Source organism: Phycodurus eques, chromosome 14 (genome assembly GCF_024500275.1).
Source record: "Phycodurus eques isolate BA_2022a chromosome 14, UOR_Pequ_1.1, whole genome shotgun sequence".
Lineage (NCBI taxonomy): Eukaryota > Metazoa > Chordata > Actinopteri > Syngnathiformes > Syngnathidae > Phycodurus > Phycodurus eques.
Window position 1 is genome coordinate 3,027,057 of NC_084538.1, and position 19,971 is coordinate 3,047,027.

At 44.0% G+C, this 19,971-nt stretch overlaps 1 protein-coding gene across 1 annotated transcript in view; it reads right to left on the minus strand.

The window, feature by feature from the left end:
* Positions 1–2,356: 2,356 nt before the first annotated feature.
* The window catches only part of efna2a (ephrin-A2a), a 56,396-nt gene continuing 38,781 nt past the window's right edge, over positions 2,357–19,971 (minus strand). Inside the window, exons 3-5 of the mRNA XM_061697181.1 lie at positions 9,930–10,222; positions 6,459–6,524; positions 2,357–4,429 (exon numbers count right to left, since the gene is read on the minus strand). Coding sequence (XP_061553165.1) covers positions 4,302–4,429; positions 6,459–6,524; positions 9,930–10,222 — 487 coding nt within the window. The 3' untranslated portion in view covers positions 2,357–4,301. The remainder of the gene's footprint in view (positions 4,430–6,458; positions 6,525–9,929; positions 10,223–19,971) is intronic.

The following is a 19,971-nucleotide window of genomic DNA, read 5'->3' on the forward strand; positions in this document are numbered from 1 at the left end:
TTTCTTCACTTAAACTGTACTCTATGAGGGGTAACTAAGTAAATAGTGATAAAAAATGTTTGTAATGGAGTTAAAAATAGGATATAAACAGTGTTTATGTCCCCCGTGTCTGACACTTTATAATTAAACATGGCCTGGGTCAAACTGACCCATAGGAACATCATTTTAACAGGAGGGTTGACCCATTGTTTTTTTAATTTCTGACATGTTTTAGCATCAATGCACAGCTAATAATTGTGTGTGCACCATTCTATCCATTCTGCGTGTTACAAGGTGACCAGCTCTTGCTTCCTATGTATCTTTTATAAAGTCTACATCACATGCATTATTCAGCAATAACACATGGCCGCATCTGGATCTGTGTGCATGTGTGTTCTTGCTCAACGTTTTCCTCAGGTTTTAACATTTGACGCCATAGCCGAGAGCGCTTAAATAGCAAAGAATTCCCCTCGAAGGTATACAATGTATGCATGTGTGCAGTAGTGAGTGAGTGCAGATGGCACGTTCAAGATCAAGCTCTTTCATCACGCTCTTGCTCATTAACAAGGACGGGAGCGCTGCCCTCATTCCATAATTCTGTAAAAAAAAAAAAAAAAAAAAAAAAAAAAAAAAGGAGGAGAGTGAAGAAGAGGAAAACGGGATTAGCCTGATGTCTGCAAACGAGAGCGAGGAAGCAAACAGAGGAGAGTAAAAATGTATGACAAAAAAGGAAAATAAAAAAAGAAGAGAGGATGTGTTGCCATCTGTATTTCCTGGCGTGCCTTAACTTGGCGGCGGCCCAAACTGCCGTCTTCCAGGCCGAAAATCCCCTCCTGCCAATTATTGTTCCACATGCAAAGCCAATTAAACAAAGGAGGAGGTCTAACATAATGAAATGATGAATTGGACGGCCAAAGCCAGCGTGTTTACCTTATGTGTGATAATAATAAATGATGAGTTTCCCCTATCATTCCAGGAAGCACATCTGTTCATTTGCGGGCCCACTTCCTCTTGTAACGCTGCCATCTTTGCCCCCCACACGGGAAATAAAACAACAACAACAAAGCAAACAAAACAATAATTCTAATGGCCAGTTTTGATTGACATTAATGTGAGGCATTCATTTAACATTGTGCAGCAGGCTTGTTTCAAATGAGAGACGAGTTGTCTTTTTACTGGGCATTTAAACAAAAAACAGTCCGTTGCAAATGGGACCTGAATGCATCAGTGAGGCAAAGATGATTTCTACCAGCTGTTTACAAGGACCTTCATTACTGAAAAATAGAATCGGTCTCGGTGATGCTGGCCTTGTATTTACTTGGTATTGGATCGATACTCGAAGGAAAACTCACAAAACAGAAAGAGCTCGTGCAAATTCGTTCAGATTCAGCAATTTAATGACACGTTCCTCTTATTTTGCAAATATATCAGTCTTGGTATCAGTGATAATGGCCTTGTATTAAGCTGGTATCAGACAGATACACGAAGGAATTGCTAAAAAAAACAAAACAATGAAAGGTGATGGAAATTCATTTCGATTCAGCAATTTGATGATCCATCCACCTTAATTACATATACTGTCAAAAACATCAGCCCAGTATTTACTTGATATCGGATCGGTACCCAAAAGAAAAAAAACAAATCACTAACAACACCTGAAAGGTCATGAAAATGTGTTTACATTCTTCAATTTAATGACGCATCCAGCTTAATTATATTTAAAAAAAAAGAATAAAATATTGGTATCAGCGGTATTAAGCTGGTATTCGATCAATAGCCAAAGGAAAAACTCAAGAATTTCAAATTTTGTAATTTGATGATGCACACCCTTTATTATTGAAATAGATCAGTATCCATATGAGCGATACTGGCAGTGTATTTACTCGAAAACGGATTCATACCAAATCTTGCAGTATTGCACGCGACTCCCCCCCCCCCCCGTGAAATCGATTTCGAGCAGCCGAGAGGGAATTTTTTGCAAGCCACGTGTGCAACAGAAGCGTAAAGCAGTACCTGATGTGAGCAAGAAGAGATGGCAGACCAGGCTGCCAGTACTTTATGGTGAGCTGTCACATCGCTGAGGGAGGAACACGTGAAGACGGCAGAGGGCGATTTCATCGGAATCGTTTCACGCTTTGACGCCGGCTGGCCCCAAACGGCCACGTCGAGCAAAGCCGTCGGCTTGCATTGCAAGGGCCGCGGTCAAATGGGAATGAGCCTGGCGAGATCGTCCCACTGGCATTACATTTCCATGTATAGCCCCCCCCCCCCCCCCCCCCCCCCCCAAAAAAAAAAGACAATGTTTATTTGTGCGTTTCCTCCTCCTCTTTCCTTCGTGTCTGGGTTTATGAGGTCAACCCCCCCCTGCCCCTCCAAAAAAAAACAGTCATGCATGAGGCCCGGAGGCATCCTACTGTACCTGCCAATAAAATACACGTCGGTTCACAAACCAGAGAACAACAACAGGAGGAAGGCATCAGTGGAATAGAAGAAGACGAGTCTTGTTTTGTTTGTTTGTTTGTTTGTTTGTTTTAATCTTCCACAGGCTACACTCGCTCTCGCGCACCCATCACTGCATCCCACGCAGGAGTCTTCAACAGTGATCTTTTTTTTAAATGCTACAAAAATAAGAGGAAACAGGGAAGGAGGTGCTTCCCCTTGTTTGTGTGTGTATTTATGTTTGTGTGAATGTATGTTTGTGTGTGTGCATGCCTTGTGTCTTTTTCTACATATCATCTGCAACTCACAAGAATTTAGTGGGAACAAAAGTGATGTTAGACCTTGGACTATTACTCTAGAAAGCTCCAGTGCAATGGCGCCTTGTGTTGCGACACAGTCCACTAAAATGGCCGACATGAACACTACATTTTCAGAAAAATGCCATCAAGTAATTATTTCCATACATTTCCTTTGTAAAAAAAGACACTCTTTTAAAGCAACCTAAAAAAAATAAAAAATGTCAGTTTTCTACTAATTACTGTGTACCTTTTGCATGAAGTCCTACTCAATTCTTGGGAGAACAGGCTGTTGTGTGTCTGCAAGTATGTGTGTGTTCACAGTGCTTTGCTCTTATATGTTCACTTCCCAGCAAAAAAAAAAACTTTTGCCATTAAACTCAGTCCATGAAGGCTCCCATCAGAGAGGACCGCATGTGTGTGCGTGTGTGTACTGTATGTGTTTGTGGTGCTACCACACACGCCACAGTCCACGCGCTTCCCTTTAGACTGGTTTTATGAGCCAAGACCAGTTTGTTTCTGCGTTAACGTCCGTTGTGGTCCGGTCGAGTCTCTCAGATGGTTTCCGGTTGGTTTCACCCATTGCATCCGCCATTCTGGACTCCCCCGCCCCCGAACCACCACACGGGGTGAGAGTGCTTGAAAATGTCTCAGGAGACCGAGAGCGGCGGCAGGGTGGTTCTGGTTCCCCCCATGAAAAAATACATCATCAATACAAACGGAGTTGTTCTGAGGGTTTCACAGTGGTCATGCAACTTGAGTGTCGCCACAAAACCCTAGCTCCCAGACCCTAGAACCCGTTCCCCAGAAACCGCTACCCATAACCCGCCGATCAACTGTCTGAGAGAAGAAACCACATTTGTAACAATACACAAACACAAAGAGGTGGGTGACCGGTGGTACATTCATACAGGAGTAAAGTCATGGTTCCAGAAGTCACCCGACCTGTTGGACTAAGACAAGTGCAGACTGCGCCTGTGCTGAGAGCAGGCGGTGATAAATGCTTTTGTTTAGAAACAACAAACGAGACAAGAACACATCCCACCTGAACATATACACCTCGCCAGACCCACCCGGTAACCCTCCCACAGGCTATGGTTAAAGTTGTCATCGTGTGTGCTCACGTGATCTGGATCTGTTTAGTCTACAGCAAGAATTTGATTAGGTTGTAAAAATGCAGGCAGGGCTACTTGCGCTTCAGGCTTTGGGAGTACAAAAACTCTTCTGTGCGTCCAGGCCGACCTTCTGGACGGATGACAAGTTTAATCATGTCCACGTCCCATCCAAAGAAGATCCCGACACAAGTGAAAGGACGTTTCCCAGAGTGCAACGTGGATATCCGGTTCACCCTGCAGACTCGCCAGGCCTGGGAAGGGTGTCCGTGGTTGGGCCACGGAGGGCGGGGAGGGGGGCTGGCAGTGGTGGTGGCTGGTGGTCGCATTGTAGATAAGTGGAGGCGGGAGGGAAGGTGGATGGGGAGGGTCAAAGGGCTTCCCTGAGGAGGGTGGTGGAGTTTAGGGGGACAGCCAGCCCGGCCCGGCCTGGCATCCCGGGGCGGGAGCTCCAGGAAGAGGGGCAGTGAGCGGGTCACAGCCAGGAGAAGAGTCCCAGCAGCAGCCAGGCCAGAGTGGCTACTGGGGCCGCGGAGTCTGGCCTCCAGCTCGGACCGCCGCCGTCAGTCAGGAAGGGCTCTGGAGAATCGTATCCCGAGCCATCTGAAACACAGAGACGAGAGGCGACAAAATATCCGATCTGACTGAGATTGAAAGGCGAAGATAAACGGGTTTGATTTCAGTTGAATTGTGTTTCTCCCACGGGAGGACAGAACAGAACAGAAATACACAGCTCAAAGGTTTGGGATTTATATTTGATTCACTGTATTTTAGTTTAGTTTTTATCATTGCATTTTTTCTTAAGTTCATGGAAATAAAATATCTTCGTGACTAGCTCATATGTGTAAGGCGCAACAGTACACCTTGTTTTAGTTCCACAAGAACAAAACATGTGACAAATTCCTTTGAGTCATTCCTGTAAAAATACCAAACGGTTCTGCTGGCATCTATGCTAAAGTCATTGATGGTTCTTCATGTTTTCTACTGACTGGTCGAGCGCGTAGTTAGGGTTATATATATCGCAAAGGACTCTTTATCTTTAGTCGGACACGTACTGTACCTTATACTGAGGAGCTAGCCATTAGCAGCTGATCAGCTGTCAACTTCCACCACCACCGAGTGAGTTGTTTGAGTTGTTGGATGATTAGCTAACTTTTTGGATTGTCATAGTATGTACGTAGTCTCGCTGATGCAGTTATCGCCGTACTTCCTACCCCCTGCCACATCGGGATTTAAACCAGTTGCAAACTGAATCGAAGCGTACCGCTTGATGAAAACACAGGGGCGCGAGGGTGAAAACGCAAGTTGCGACTCTTTGCCTTCAACGGGCGAGGCGAAGCAGAGCGTGAAGACGACTGATGTGGGAGGAGGCGACAGCAGCGGAGCTCTGCGGGGGGTTTAACCAACCTAATTACAGTTTAATCACAGAGACTCGCCGAATCTGGAGCAGCGAGCTGACATACACACACATACACACTTGTAAATGCACCACGTCAGTACTTCACACGCGAGACAAGGCTGCAACGATGGACAGATTTCACTCAAGAATTACAGCAATGGAATTGATGTTGTTTCAGTCATTTGGGAGGGAGGGTAACGAACCATCCAAGGCCGAGAAAGCTTGTGCACAACCCCCGCCCTTTCCTCCCGCTGACATCTCCAAAGTGTGTCACCATCAAGGGAGACGAGTTACCAGGCAGGTTCGATGCTGCATGTCGAGCTCGCCTTCAAATGTGCCTCGCTGGTAGACTTTCAAAATAAGAGTTGCGTAACAGCTTCCTGCCATCCGACCTACATTCACCGCGTTCCTCCATCGGGTTATTCTTCCCCCCCCCATCCCCCCACACTACATACAACACAATCAAAGACAAAATTAGAGACACGATGAATTATAGTTATATTGTGCTTTTGCTTACTGCAGTGGTGCCTTGAGATACAAGTTTAATTCGTTCTGTGATCACGCTCAAAAGTCAAAACACTCAAAAACTCTCAAATCATATTTCACTATTGAAATGAATGTAAATGCCATTAACCCGTTCCAGCCTCCCATATCGGCCGCCCATGTCAGAAACCGCCAATGCCAACATTTATGTACATGTTTATGGACAGTAAATAGAATAGAATAAGCCTTTATAATTAGTGACATAGGCACTTTAATGACAAAAATGAATTCAGTAAAAAAAAAAAAAAACTATCTTTCTTAAAAGAGGGTTGTTTGTTGTGGGTAAAATTTCAAACACTTGAAAACACTTTTCAAACTTTGAAAACCAAATTAAAATCCACGGAATTTAAAAAAATTTTTTGTGGTGGTGGTGGGGGGCGGGGGGGGGGATGGGGGGGCTGGTGTTTAAAAAAAAATAATCTCTGACCCTTTTTACCTGATCACTATTTGCTTTTTAAAAAGATTTTTTTTGCATGGCGTGAATTGCATGGCGGACTGCACCATACACTCTTTCGGGCTAAATATAGCCCACGGGCCATAGGTTGCCCACCCTTTGCCTGGCTTCTCCGAGCATCAGAGCGGACACCTTGGGCCGTGCCATTCTACCAGACCACTTGCGTCCCTTTAATTTCACAGCGATAGCCAATCAAGACCAAGCGCGTGTGCGTGTGTGTGTGTGTGATGACTTACCAGGAGGTCTCACATACACCTTTAGCTTTAGACACGCTCGGCCCACGTGGTTCGGATGAGGAGACGCTGCAAAAAGATCGAAAGCAGCGATCACCAAAGAGATACAGCCGTCTCATTTGTCTTAATTGGACGCTCGCGCAGTCATTAATGACGTTCACGAAGATTAAACACACCGAGGCATTAACGTGAATTCCGGTGTATCACCATCTTTCCCATCCACCTGAAGTGACTCCGGATGAGAATATGGACGGGAAATCTGCGCGGATCCGTCCGAGCCCTTCTTTCCCGTCTTAAGCGGCGAGCACCGTGCTGAAGCGGCTGAACGCCTCCAAAATGTCGAGAAGTAACTTCAAAGGCCAAATGAAATTGAATCTCCATAATTAGTCCCACCTGACTCCATGCGAAATGTGTTGTCGCCAGCGCTTTGTATGAAAAGTTAAGTGCAAAATCACATTAGAAGCGACGAGAGCAATGCAGCAATGCTTTGTCGAGAGATTCCACAGCGCAAAGGGAAGGAACGTTGCGTACTTATCTGCATCCTTTTCTTTGCTCGCTAAAAAGAAGGCATATTACTGTTCAAACTGTTCGTGTTGTACCTCTTTGGATCGTTCCTTTTCCTAAAACGAAGACACACTTCATGTGGCACAGACAAGACAAACTGCGGATGCACTTCACTATTTGATTTAAGATGTTATATACTGCATTACTGTTCAAACTGTTACTGCTGAGCTTGTTTGAGTTGTTTGTTTCCTAAAAAGAAGAAAAGCTGCTGATGTTGCGCTTTCCTAATGAGAAATGTTTGCAGCTGTCATGTACAACCGTTCACACTGTAACTTTTGCACTTGTTTGCGTCACTCATTTCTTAAAACGAACACAAACTTTTGATGTGGCACTTCCTTAAAAAGTAAAGATTTAAGCCGTCATATATCACTATTTAAGTGTTGCTGTTTGACTTGATGATGCTTTAAAGCTTGTACTTTCTGGGAAGAAAAAAGAAGATTTGAGCTGTTTTATCACTGTTCAAACTGTTACTGTTGCACTTGTCTGTATTGTTTGTTTCCTAAAAAGAAGACAACCTGTTGATGTCGCACTTTCCTGAAAATAGAATACTTAAGCTGTTATATATATTACTGTTCCAAGTGTTATTGTTGCACTTGTCTGCGACATTTGTTTCCTAAAAAGAAGACAACCTGTTGATGTTGCGCTTTCGTAAAAAAGATTCAAGATTATTTTAGATTTGATTGTATACATACCATTTGTTTATTTAGGGGGGCTTCCACCACTGATCGTCATGTAAGGCACATGATTTTCTCTCAGTGTACCGATTATCACGACACTACTGGTATCACCTCACCCCTCCGAAAAATTCCACTTTTATGTCCCCCCCCCCCCCCCGTCTTCTCTAAAGTCTTATCAGCTCTCCGTCCCGCTGCTTCCCTTTCCCAGCACATCCACAATGGCGACGTGTCCTGAAAGCCCATTGAGAGTCACTCAGCCTCATCAGAGGGCAGCTGGGAGAGCGGAGGGCGTATCTAACCTGTCAACATGTCCGCCAAATGACAAACACACACACATGCACACACACATGATCGAGGCACCTGGTCATGAATCACCGGGGAGAATCAATGTTGTTGTTGTTGTTGTTTTTTTTTTTTTTTTTAAATCACAAACATAAAACACGCACACACAGAAAAATGCTTCTGTAGCACATCAACACAGACCTGTGTTGATGTGTGTGTGTGCGCGCGCATGTGTGTCGATCTGCATGTCAGAGAGCAAAGTGCATGTCTGCTCGTCAAGATGATGGACACGGCCTTTCACGCACTCACAAACACTTGACAACCGACCCCGCGACTCCCCCCACCGAGTCCACTCAACTCCTGCACACACTTCTGCCCTTTTTTGGGGGGGGGGGGGGGGGGGGGGGGGGGGGGGATACTACGTCCGAAGCCCTCAGGCATCTGGGTATTACAATAGCAAAAGTCGGCGACTATACAACTCCATGGGGCCCAGCAGGCCAATTGGAAACAAAAGTATGTGTGTGCGTGCGTGGTTAGAGAAAAGTGCATCGGAGGCATTCTGTGGTTATCTTTTAATTTCTTAGCATTCACTGAAATATGTAACAAATAGGACTTTAGAATTGTACATTATGGACATTTCTTTCAGTTCCTTCTGATTTTAATTTGTACTCTTTTTTTTTTTTTTTATTTATTTTGGATTTTGAAAAAAATAACCATCAATCTTTTGCCAATTTAATTTGACATTTTTTTGTTTTTATCGTGCAAAATCATACTTTTTTTCTGCTTATGTATATTTGATCATCTTTTTATTGCCATTTATTTGATCATCTTCCAAAATCACAACATATTTTTCTAACTCACGCGACTATAATATTTTCCATTATTATTGTTTATTTCAGCATTTTGTATTACGATTATATTTGTACCAATTTGATTTAATCTCATTTAGATCATTTTTTATTTTTATTTGACTTCAGCATTTTCCATTACCATCATTTCATACAGATTTAATTTAATCTCCAATCTTCCATGATGATCAATTATTTTATTTTATTCAATTTCATTGGGTTCGTGCATTTTTAATGAATATGCCAGAGGATAGTTTACTTATAGTAACATCCAGGAATCGTTTGTTAGGTAACATCAGGAGACTTTGTTAAACTTACGTGTCTCTGTGCATTATTTCCATGTATTTGGGTATGAATTTATTCTTTTAGCGGTGCAGAAAATGGATGGATGGATGATATTTTGAAGGGACAGTGCATTTCAATGATCACCAGGCGTTTTTGAAGAACCATTTAAGTGTTTCCAAACAAGTCTTGAAATCACTCCATCAACAAACCTTTTAATGTGATTACCCCGGCATTGCTTTTTTTATTTCTTGTAGTAAATTTGGAATTGACAGTGTGAGCGACGGGTGGGTGCGGTGGGTTGGGGGGTGTTGGTGATGACGGGACCCCCCCTCCCCCCCCATCTGTGACACTAACAGCTCTGTTGTTAAAGCGCACCAACACAGATAATAAGAAAATGATTACAAACTGAGTTCACTGAGGAAAAGCAGCGAGAGAAAGAAAGATGGTAGCCGTGTTTACGTCCTGCGAGTGCAGAGTACCTTGTGTTGATTGCATATTTACATAATGTTTACAAATGCATGCAGAGCGGCAGCGTGCATAACAAACACACACGCGCATGCATGCGTACACTCACACAGACACACACACACATGCATATAAACGAGGGATGCCAACTGTAGTGCCACGTAAAGATAGCACGACAAGCATAAACACACACACACAGACTAATCGAGGTGGGATGTCATGTCATCGTTGGTGCCCCACAAAGATAGAAAGACAAGAAAGCACAAACACACCAGTCAAGGTGGGATGTCAAGGGTGATGCCGCACAATGAAACACACACACACGCTCAACAGTATATGGTGCAGCGACATACAGATGTAGTAGTACTCGTGTCCGGGCCTGAACTCGAAGCCCAGCGAGAAGGGCGTGAAGAGTTGGAACTTCTCGGAGAACCTCAGCGGTCCGTCGACCCCGCTGGGTCGGTTGCACTCCCAGCGCTTGAAGCCGCGCAGCCGGTGCTGACAGGAAGTGTAGCCCTCGTGGTTGACCATGAACAGGATGTAGCGCTCCATGCGGCCGTGGTTGGGCGGGCCCTCGTAGTAGGGGCAGTAGATGTCCAGGTAGTCGTTGATGTTCACCGCCACCCGGTACTCTCCGTGCCAGAACCTGAACCCACACATGATTGCAATCTGGTTATTCCTGAGGCAGCCTGCGGGAATCGTTCGAGACAAATATAGTACAGTGTACATTTGTTACAAAAGTGTCAATATTTATGTGTATTGCATTCTTATTGTGCAACTCACGTCACATATTGATTTATGATTATCATTTGTTTTCGATACTTCCCATTATGATTTATGTACCAACTGAATTACAATTTTTATTTTATTGGCTGACATAAGAAATCTTACGGTGTTAGCTCGTCCCAAAAATCCAAAGAAAAAGCCAAACGCTCCTTTGTTGAGATTTGCTGATGACGCTTTAAAGCCAAAGTTTTGTTTGAACTAGTTTTATTTTCATTACATCCCGTGCCAGACAAGTATTGCAAAATTCAAGTGAAAAGTCTTATCCAACATGCAGTTTCTTTGACATGCCAACACCACGCCAGAATTCTTACTCCGCTATGAATGCACCCGGCAGCTCCAGGTCACGTCAATAAACACTTTCAAACAAACAAACAAACAACAACAACAACAAAACCTCATAGCAGCACAAACAAACTGGTGGAGACTTTTGATGAGAAGAAGAAAAGAAATCAATGAGGTTCCCTCGCGGCAACAGTTTGCACAGTTTAGGTGTAATAAAGCGACGACTTCATCGGAGCTTATTCGCATGTGAACATGAAGCAGGACCGGCCGAGGCGGACGTGACGAGCCGACGGGGGTGAGGACGATACAAGACGCGGAGCGGCTAAGTTCCTCCGTCTGGCGTGGGGAAGAAATTTGAAATTCCAAAACATCAAATACACAGGATCTATAACATGTTCCAATTAAAATGTACAAGTGAAATGACATGCCGTGTGTATCCCACACGATAGTTTTTTTTTGGCCCATTTTGAGTACTATTACATATTTAAATAAAAAGGAATTCAAAATGGAAAAACACAATAATGCATCCTGCACGAGTGAAATGACTTCTATCCGAAAGAATATCTTCTGGCAAATCAATTATTTTTTTTTTGGGGGGGCGGGGGGCATTTACATTAGTGTTACTAACAAACTACTGGAACATATTTCAATAAAAATTGATTAACAATGAAAAACCCAATAAACCCAACAATAAATTGAATGCGCCAGCACGGTGGACGACTGGTTAGCACATCTGCCTCACATTTCTGGGGGCCGGGGTTCAATCCCTGGCCCCGCCTGTGTGGAGTTTCCATGTTCTCCCCGTGCCTGGGTGGGTTTTCTCCGGGTACTCCGTGGTAGGTTGATTGAAGACTCTAAATTGCCCGTAGGTGTGAATGTGAGCGCGAATGGTTGCTTGTTTCTATGTGCCCTGCGATTGGCTGGCGACCGGTTCAGGGTGTACCCCGCCTCCCGCCCGAAGATAGCTGGGATAGGCTCCAGCACCCCCGCGACCCTGGTGTCTTCTGATTTGCCCATTTTGAGTACTCATACTAACACACAATTTGAAAATATTGTAATTAATCGGGATTGAAATGAAGATCAAAAATATATGCATCCTGCATGAGTGAAATGACTTGGACATATCCCTTTTGACTACTTTTATTAATTCACAATTTGAAATATGAAAAAAATCAAATTGGAATTGATTACAAATTAAAAAACTCAAAGCATCCTGCATGAGTGAAATGATATCCCACAGAACATCATATTGGAATTGTGTTCAGGCATGGGCATTTTGAGGACTATTACTAATGCCTAATTTGAACATAATGTAATTAAAGCTGATTAGAAATAATAAAAACTAAATTTTCCACGCATCCTCCATGAGTGAAATGACTCATACATATCCCACGGGACATCATGTGGCAAAACATTTTTTTGCCCATTTTGATGACTCTATTAACACACAATCTGAACAGATTCCAATTGAAATGGTTTCATTTCAATAATTAATAATATAATAATTTCAGTGCTTCCTGCACAAATAAAATGACTTTTATGTATCCCACATGTAATCTTTGGCATCAAAGTTTTGGGCCCATTTGGGGTGGTCTTACTAACACACAATTTGAACATATTAAAGCTGATAAACAATGAAAAAAAAAAAAAAGAATTTAATGCATCCTGCACGGGTGAAAAATAGCTAACTTGTTTCCTCAAATGTTAGCCATTAATAGGAATCGTTTGCGGCTATCAATGTGCCTCGCAAAGCATTATTTACTGCTCAAGATCAAGTCCGCAATCAAAGTGTTTTCTCCTCTTTTTTAATTTAAAAAAACAAAAACAAAAAAACATTTTTTTTTTTTTTTTTATCCTTGACAGGTATTGATCGGTCGTGATGGAAACATCGAGTCTGGTTATTCAGCTTTTGGACGAATTATCCTTCTAAAAGAAATGACGGTCGCGGCTCTCCCAAAGGGCGAACGGTGGAAGTGAGTTGGATGTGAAATAAGCGCCTTCACGCCTCGCCGGGCGAGTCGTAAGGGGAACGCGGCAACGGATCATTTGGAGGCATCGATCCGCCCGCGGGGAGCTGAGTTCAATTCTCTCGGCTCTCCCAATCAAATGCCATTAAAAGCACTTTGGGGGAAATCTGTAAGGAAGGAGAAGAAGCGGGACAATAGCAGAAGAGAGAGGATAATGAGATTGCACGGAATGTGAGAAGGAAGCAGATGGGATAAAGCACCCCCCACCCCCCACCCCGCCGCCCCCCTTTCGTTCATTTCAATTTGTGTTCATTCGAGTGACTTTTCCATTGCGCCTCTTGATTGTAATGTGTGGAAGTACGCAGTCAATTAGCCACTCAGTGAACTGGATTCTGCAATGAAGACGCCTTAGCACCTGTCTTACTTTTTAGTGAAATATAATTTATTAGATTTCTACCGATTCACTTGTCAGTAAACTAAGAATAAGAAAAACATGAAAAAACAAAAGACACTTTTGGCGAGTGGAAGAATAAGAAGAATTGAAGGCTCATTTCCCCAAATCTGATTTAATTGCCGGAATAATACAAACAATCAAAGCACCCAAAAATGTGATTTAAATGCTGGAATAATAAGACAAAAAAGATGAATTTGTGCCCTCAAAAAGTGATGTTACTATATGAATAATAATGGGCCATATTTTCCCATTCATGCATTTTCTTTTTTTTTTTTTTTTGACGTCTAGCTTGTGCACTTTCCAGCTAGATTCCTGACATGCTCTGGCGCATGATTTTGTTGCCAGAATATTGATAAGAAGTAAACACCCAATATGTGAATGAGTTGTCGCAATAACAATAATAAGAATTATAGACCCCCCCCACACGCCCCCCCCCCCCCTCACCCTCCCAAAGATGATTTAGTTGCTGTAATAGTAATGAGTCTGTTTCTTGTTCTGCATCGCTAAAATGCTGACAATATCGAATAAGTGTGCAGCTGAGCGTGCGTTCTGGCCCACGAGTATGCGCGCGTCATTTAGAATGAAACGCACAAGCCGCTCGGCCCGGAAAAACGACACGAGAATGCACTCGCACTTAAGCCAGCGCTCGTGTGTCATTGGCATGGCCTTCTTTTAACATGCAAAAGTGTTTCAAGCGCACACTTTTTTTTCCCCCCCCCAGCATACAATTAATCGAGCCCTCAGAGGACACGCGAGTGATAAGGGTAGCTAAGTAGTTAGCGGTAGAAGCTAGCCTAGTCTGCATCTTCACTCTTTGACAAACAGTACAAACAAAAGAGATTTAAATGAAGGAAAGCAATCAAAAAGTATCAGAATCAAAGCCCTTTGTACAAAAAAAGTTCGATAACGTGTGAATCCAGTCTTGAGCCTCAACTCAACATGAGCAGTCACAGAGGATCACAATTTAAAATTCTTCGTTCACAAAAAAGTTGAAAAGTCTACTTTCTGAGCACTTGCTTTAAGAAAACAAACAAAGAAAAAAACTTTTCCAAACTCTGCCGTTGAAAACTCAAGTGTGGATGGAATTATTTTAGGTTTGGGAACATTTATGTTCTCCAGCTGACAACTAAAAAAAAAAAAAAAAAGTTGGACTGGTACAGTTGGACATTTGAGCTGTACCTCTGCAGGCAAAAGAATTCCTGCCGGGAGTGTTTGCGGTGCTGACACTAATGAGCATCACTCTCGCTCTCCATAAAATGTCACCAATCTACTTGCCAATTCAGTGACAGAACAGGCACACTTTTCCAAATTTTTAGGGGAAAATGCAAATGTTCATCTCGTTAAAGTGAGTTTTTGGCAAGAAGAAGCGAGGCTGCAGGCTCTTTTCCCCCGATGTGTGTTAGTGTTACATTGCTGCGAGGGCCTGTCACTCTCCATGTCAATTAACTCCACGCTTTCATCTCATCTTCCATCGCTCCTCGACATCATTTACTGGCTAATGTTCTTTCCTCCTACTGGCTTCCTTACTGCGCTAGCGCATCGCATCGGCGTCTTTTCTCACTGCCGCTTCCACTCTGTGACTCATCGCCCCGCCTCGTCGTCATCCCCGCTGTCCCGACCCTCAGGCCTTGTTCCATTTATTTTTACTCATCTTCCAGCATGTTGACTTGTCTGTATTAATTAAACGCGTCTTTCGGAAACTAACAATATGACATGAACGCGCCCCCTGGTCCAGAAATTGATAAATGATGTAATCGGGTCAAAAACATAATAAATAAATAAATACACAAATTCAAGTGGTGATTCTGGACTGAAAGAGCAAATTGTATGATTGATTTTAAATTGACATTGATTGCAATGAAGTTGTCCAAATATAATAAATGAGGGATCAAAAATGGCTTTGTCAGAGGTAGGGTCATTTTTGTCACTTGGAACAACTTTTAGGTAGTCCTAATCAGATAAACAAGGAATCCAAAATGGGATTTTTCTGTGGTTGTCGTCAACGGGACATTTGGCCATTCAGAGCAAACGCGTTGGTTTTTTGTGCATCGCTTTGCCATTAAAGGCTCATTTTCTTGCATGCTTTGAAAGAAGAAAAAGTAGCGCCAGCCGGTTGACTATTCTTAAAATATCAAAGTCGTTCAAATTAAAAAATGAGGGATCAAAAATGGAACATTTTTGTCTCTTGGAACAAATGTGTCATTTTGTTTGTTTGTTTGCAGCATTGCCATTTCAGGATCATTTTGCTGCATGCTTTGATTGTGGAAAAGGTAGCGTCAGCTGGTAGACTCGTTCATTCATTCATCTCCCGTTCCGCTTCTCCTCAGTAGGGTTGCGGGCGTGCTGGAGCCTATCCCGGCGGGCGAGAGGCGGGGCACACCCGAACTGGACGCCAGCCAATCGCAGGGCACATATAAACAAACAACCATTCACACTCACATTCACACCTAAGGGCAATTTAGAACCTTCAGTCAACCTACCATGCATGTTTTTGGGACGTGGGAGGAAACCAGAGTACCTGGAGAAAACCCACACAGGCACAGGGAGAACATGCAAACTCCACACAGGCCGGGATTTGAACCGCGGTCCTCAGAACTGTGAGGCGGATGTGCTCGTCCACCGTGCCGCTGGGAGACTTGTCGGGAGAAACAAATGTGCTATTTTTCGGTGTGTCGCGTTGCCACTTTAGGCCAACCTTTACTGCATGCTTTGAATGTGGAAAATGTAGCACCAGCTGGTGGACAAATCTAAAAAAATAAAGTCACCCAAATAGAAATTTGAACATAAATTACAATTTGCTCAGTGCCCTTCGAGCTAGTCATCAACATCAAAGCAACACGAATGGCTTCACGCCGCATGTGGTTCAATGGCCGCCAGTCAAACATGACCCACCCAATCATACATCAGACAAGCAACACAAGGGTGGAATTAACATAACAAAGCATGTCATGGACAATCTCCTCTCCCTCCAAGGGCAGCTGTCACCCAATGGGTGGGGGGGGGATATGGTGGCTAAACTCCTCCCCCCCAGCAGGTAAACACTCAAAGGAGCAGACGAACGGACGACCACGAGCATCCAGACAAAACAGACGAGAGGGGAGCAGACCCCACAAGCCTGGGGGAGTTTCCATCACAGTCAGAACGGGCGATTTTGGATCGGTATCGACGCGATCGCAACGGGAGGACCAGCTGATGGTGCCGTTCCAAGATGGGAATTTCTCAAAAAGCATCCCCGCCAGCCACCCCGCACACATGTCATGCGTCCACGAGTCCGTGTTAAGCAACCCGCTCTACTTTTCATTCCGGCCGCTTTATGTATTTATTTTTGCCTTTATGGAAACATCATGTTGGCTGTCAATCAACATGCCTCGCCAGTATTTGATGGAGAGTGTACACAATCCAACGAGAATCCAATACAACAGTGCTCGACATTCCAAAATGAGACAACCACCCATAGGTGACAATATCGGAAAAATAATGACATTGTATAGTATTTTGTGTGCGTGTGTAACCCTAACCCTAACTCAAGGAATCCAAAGGAATCCAATTAACATTCCATGTTGGGAGTCACATGACAACCTGAACATGTGAAGGCAATCACGCATTTAAACAAGAGTTTGAAGGTCAGCAGTGTTTGTCATGTTTCCCGTCTCCGCTCCCTGACTGTCAAATCAATTTGAGACTTGGGAAGCGGGAATTTTCCCGTAAAGTTCGTGACCTGCAGGTAAAACCAAAAACCTTCCCAGGAAATGAGATTAGGAGATGTGAGACTCTCGCAAGGGCTTTAAAGCCTCTTATTTTGTCTCAGTTACGTAAAATGTGGAGAGTTGTTAGGGTACCAAACTAGACAACCTATTCTACTTGGTGGCACACTCCGTTGGGGTGCCAATCAAAAGGTATACGGCTTTATGACTGCATAGTACTGAGGAAAACTTGGGAATCCATGTCACGTTAAACGCATCAGCTGGAACGAGACATGCTAACAAAAAACCACAACGGAGGAGTATAACAGCGCACCATTGAGAGATAAAGTACAGCAACAGGGTAAGCTAACGATAGCTAACAAACAACAACAACAACAGAGCAGAACGAAGCCCTCGTGTATTTCCAGAGAAAGTCTATCCGAGGGGAGACTGAGGGCGGTGAGAAAAGAAAAGGAGACTACGGAGTGCCATACCGCAGCATGTGCGCTAAGCCACAGCTACAAGCTAAGCTATTGTTAGCGTGAGTGCTTATTTATATAGTTAGTGGCATGATGTGAAGAAATTATCTCCACAATTTGTCAACAACATTTGCAACATTTTCCACTTAATTGGACAAACGGACGCCTTGGATCAAACACGGAAAGCGAAACAAAATGCCTCCTCGTGCTCTTCTTTCTCATCTTCCTCGCTGTGTTCACATCTTGAAGTAATCCAACTGCGCCCAAATCCGCTTCTCTCATCTTTCCCCCTGCCACTGATCTGCCTAAATTCTAACACTACACACGCGAACACACACATGCGCGCCCACGCAGACACACACACACACACACACAGACGCACACTATTCCTCCCCAATCCGCTCTGGTCTGCATACATTGCACTCTTTAGAAAGCTACCCACCCAAATTTGCTCTTTTTCTTATTTTCCATCCATCCAGTTACTCTCGCGCGTTTTCTCATTTGGGACAATTGGTGGAGCCTATCCCGGCTGACTTTGAGCGAGAGGCTGGGCACACCGTGGACCGGTTGCCAGACCCAACATAGACTGACAAAAGAACAAAAGAGTTCATCGGGGGGCAAGAAGTGGAAGGCTTTAGACTGGCCAAGTCAATTTCCAGACCTAAACCCGACAGAGTATGCATTTTAGCTGCTAAAGAACTAGAAGGGTGCAACCCTCCTCACAACAATCCATTCATCCATTTCCTCGAATCAGCTTTGATAGGCTCCAGGAGAGGCGGTACAGAGAATGGATGGAAGGATAAAACCTGGTTTGATCACGTGACGTTGCGCTTATAGCGAACTGCTGGTATCTTGAAAACCTTGTAACTCAAGGCATTCACATCTCAAGGCACCACTGTAATTTGATTTGGGAGGCTTGCTTTTTTTTTTTTTTTTTTTTTTTAATTTCTCTCTCCATCCATTTTTCTATGGCCGGATGTTGATGTTGACTTTGGGTGAAAGGCGCAGTACACCCCTACACTGGTCACTAGCCAATCGCAGGACTCAGACAGGGGAGCATTCACACTCACATTCACACCTCTGGATAATTTGGGGTCTTCGATGAAGCTAACATGCAAGTTTTTGGAAAGTGGGAGGAAGCCGAGGTACGTGCCAGCCACAAGTCCACTGAAATCAGTCAAGCTTCTGGTCTGATTGTTGTTTTCCCTCCACAACTCCCGCCTTCGTATTCGTGCCGTCTCTCTTCATGCCGTCGTCCTCTACTTCCTGCTCTTGCCGTTCATTTTCTCGCCCTCCATCTGCCATCTCTCTCTGAGCGTTAATCAGCGCGTTCAAGCACCGTGACCAAAACAAGTCTACAAGAGACGCACACACAAATGCACACGGGCTACTAGAAACTAGCATACTGTCGCGTAAACAACCCTCCATCGTGCGGATGACTTGAAGCTATGTCTGATGGAGCTCCTTTACTAGAGTATACCCTTGGCCGTTCGCAAATCAACATTCGCACATTTTCCTGTAGAACATCACTAAAATTAACAGGAAGCAGAGTGGTAGAAGTCCCAAGATGATGCGTAGAAAATTATGGATCGCTCTGGGCAGTGGTGGTAGTTATCTGATTCACTGATCATCTGCTAACGGCTAGCTGCTCAATGTAAGGTACAGGCGCTAAACGGTGAGAGTCATTTGAGATATATGCATTGAGAAAATGACACTCCTGTATTAATGTATCACCGAGCCAAAAACGTCATAAAATGACGACTAGTGAAGTAGTAATATGTATTTTTATGGGTTGCAAAGCGAAGGCACGCCAGCGTCCTTACACTTCCAGAGTATTTTTAACAAAAGAGGACATCTCAATCATAAACGGAATAAAAAACAAAAAAAAACACGACCAATGAATTCAATCTAACAATAACGTTACATATGATATTTTTTTAACAATATTATACACATGTTCATACTGCTACTCGGCTGCACTGTGTATGTACTGTGGCATGAGTATACACCATAGAAGCGCCCCCTGTGAACTCGTGCTCAGGGACAATTTTTTTTATATTTTTTATGCACACCATGTGTGAGTGCGTTTGTATGCAATGAAAGGAAGGGCTAGAGGCTGCCTGTGTGTGTGTGTGTGTGTGTGTGTTCCTTTCTTCGTGTGCCGCCAGAGTGCAGGCCTATTTGTAGATGAGCTTCAGGGTCAAGGTTTGGCCACCGGTGGGAAAAAAAAGCTGTGTTCCCTTTTAAAAGGAGATAAAAAAGCTCACAAAAGAAGACCCTCTGCCATCTTTTACACTTTAACCCTCGCTCTGCCATGAGGGCACCCTCCCGTTGGAATTTGCATTAATGTCGGGCTGTGCCGCACTTCAACATACTTCTTCGACAACGATTTAGAAACTGCTTTGGCGGCATCTTGGGGCATTTAAGAAAGAGAAACAAAAATAGGGCATAGATTCCAAAGAAAGTCTGCAAGCCTGCTGGCGGCTGCTACCGGGGTCGCGGACCGCTGTTGGGGCCATCGAATACTCCACAGCCTCGCACCATACGCCACGTGTAGCGCCACACGGTAGAGACACCTCAGGGAAATTGAACTGTTTATTACGTTCGCTAGCCCGCGAGCTAATCAGCAAGAAAGCTAACTAGCTAGTGAGCTCGCTAGACCGGCAGCGGGGTCATCTAATACGACAGCACCTCGCTCAGTATTGTTGTATGCAGGTCCCCACATAACTGAGACACGTCAGGGA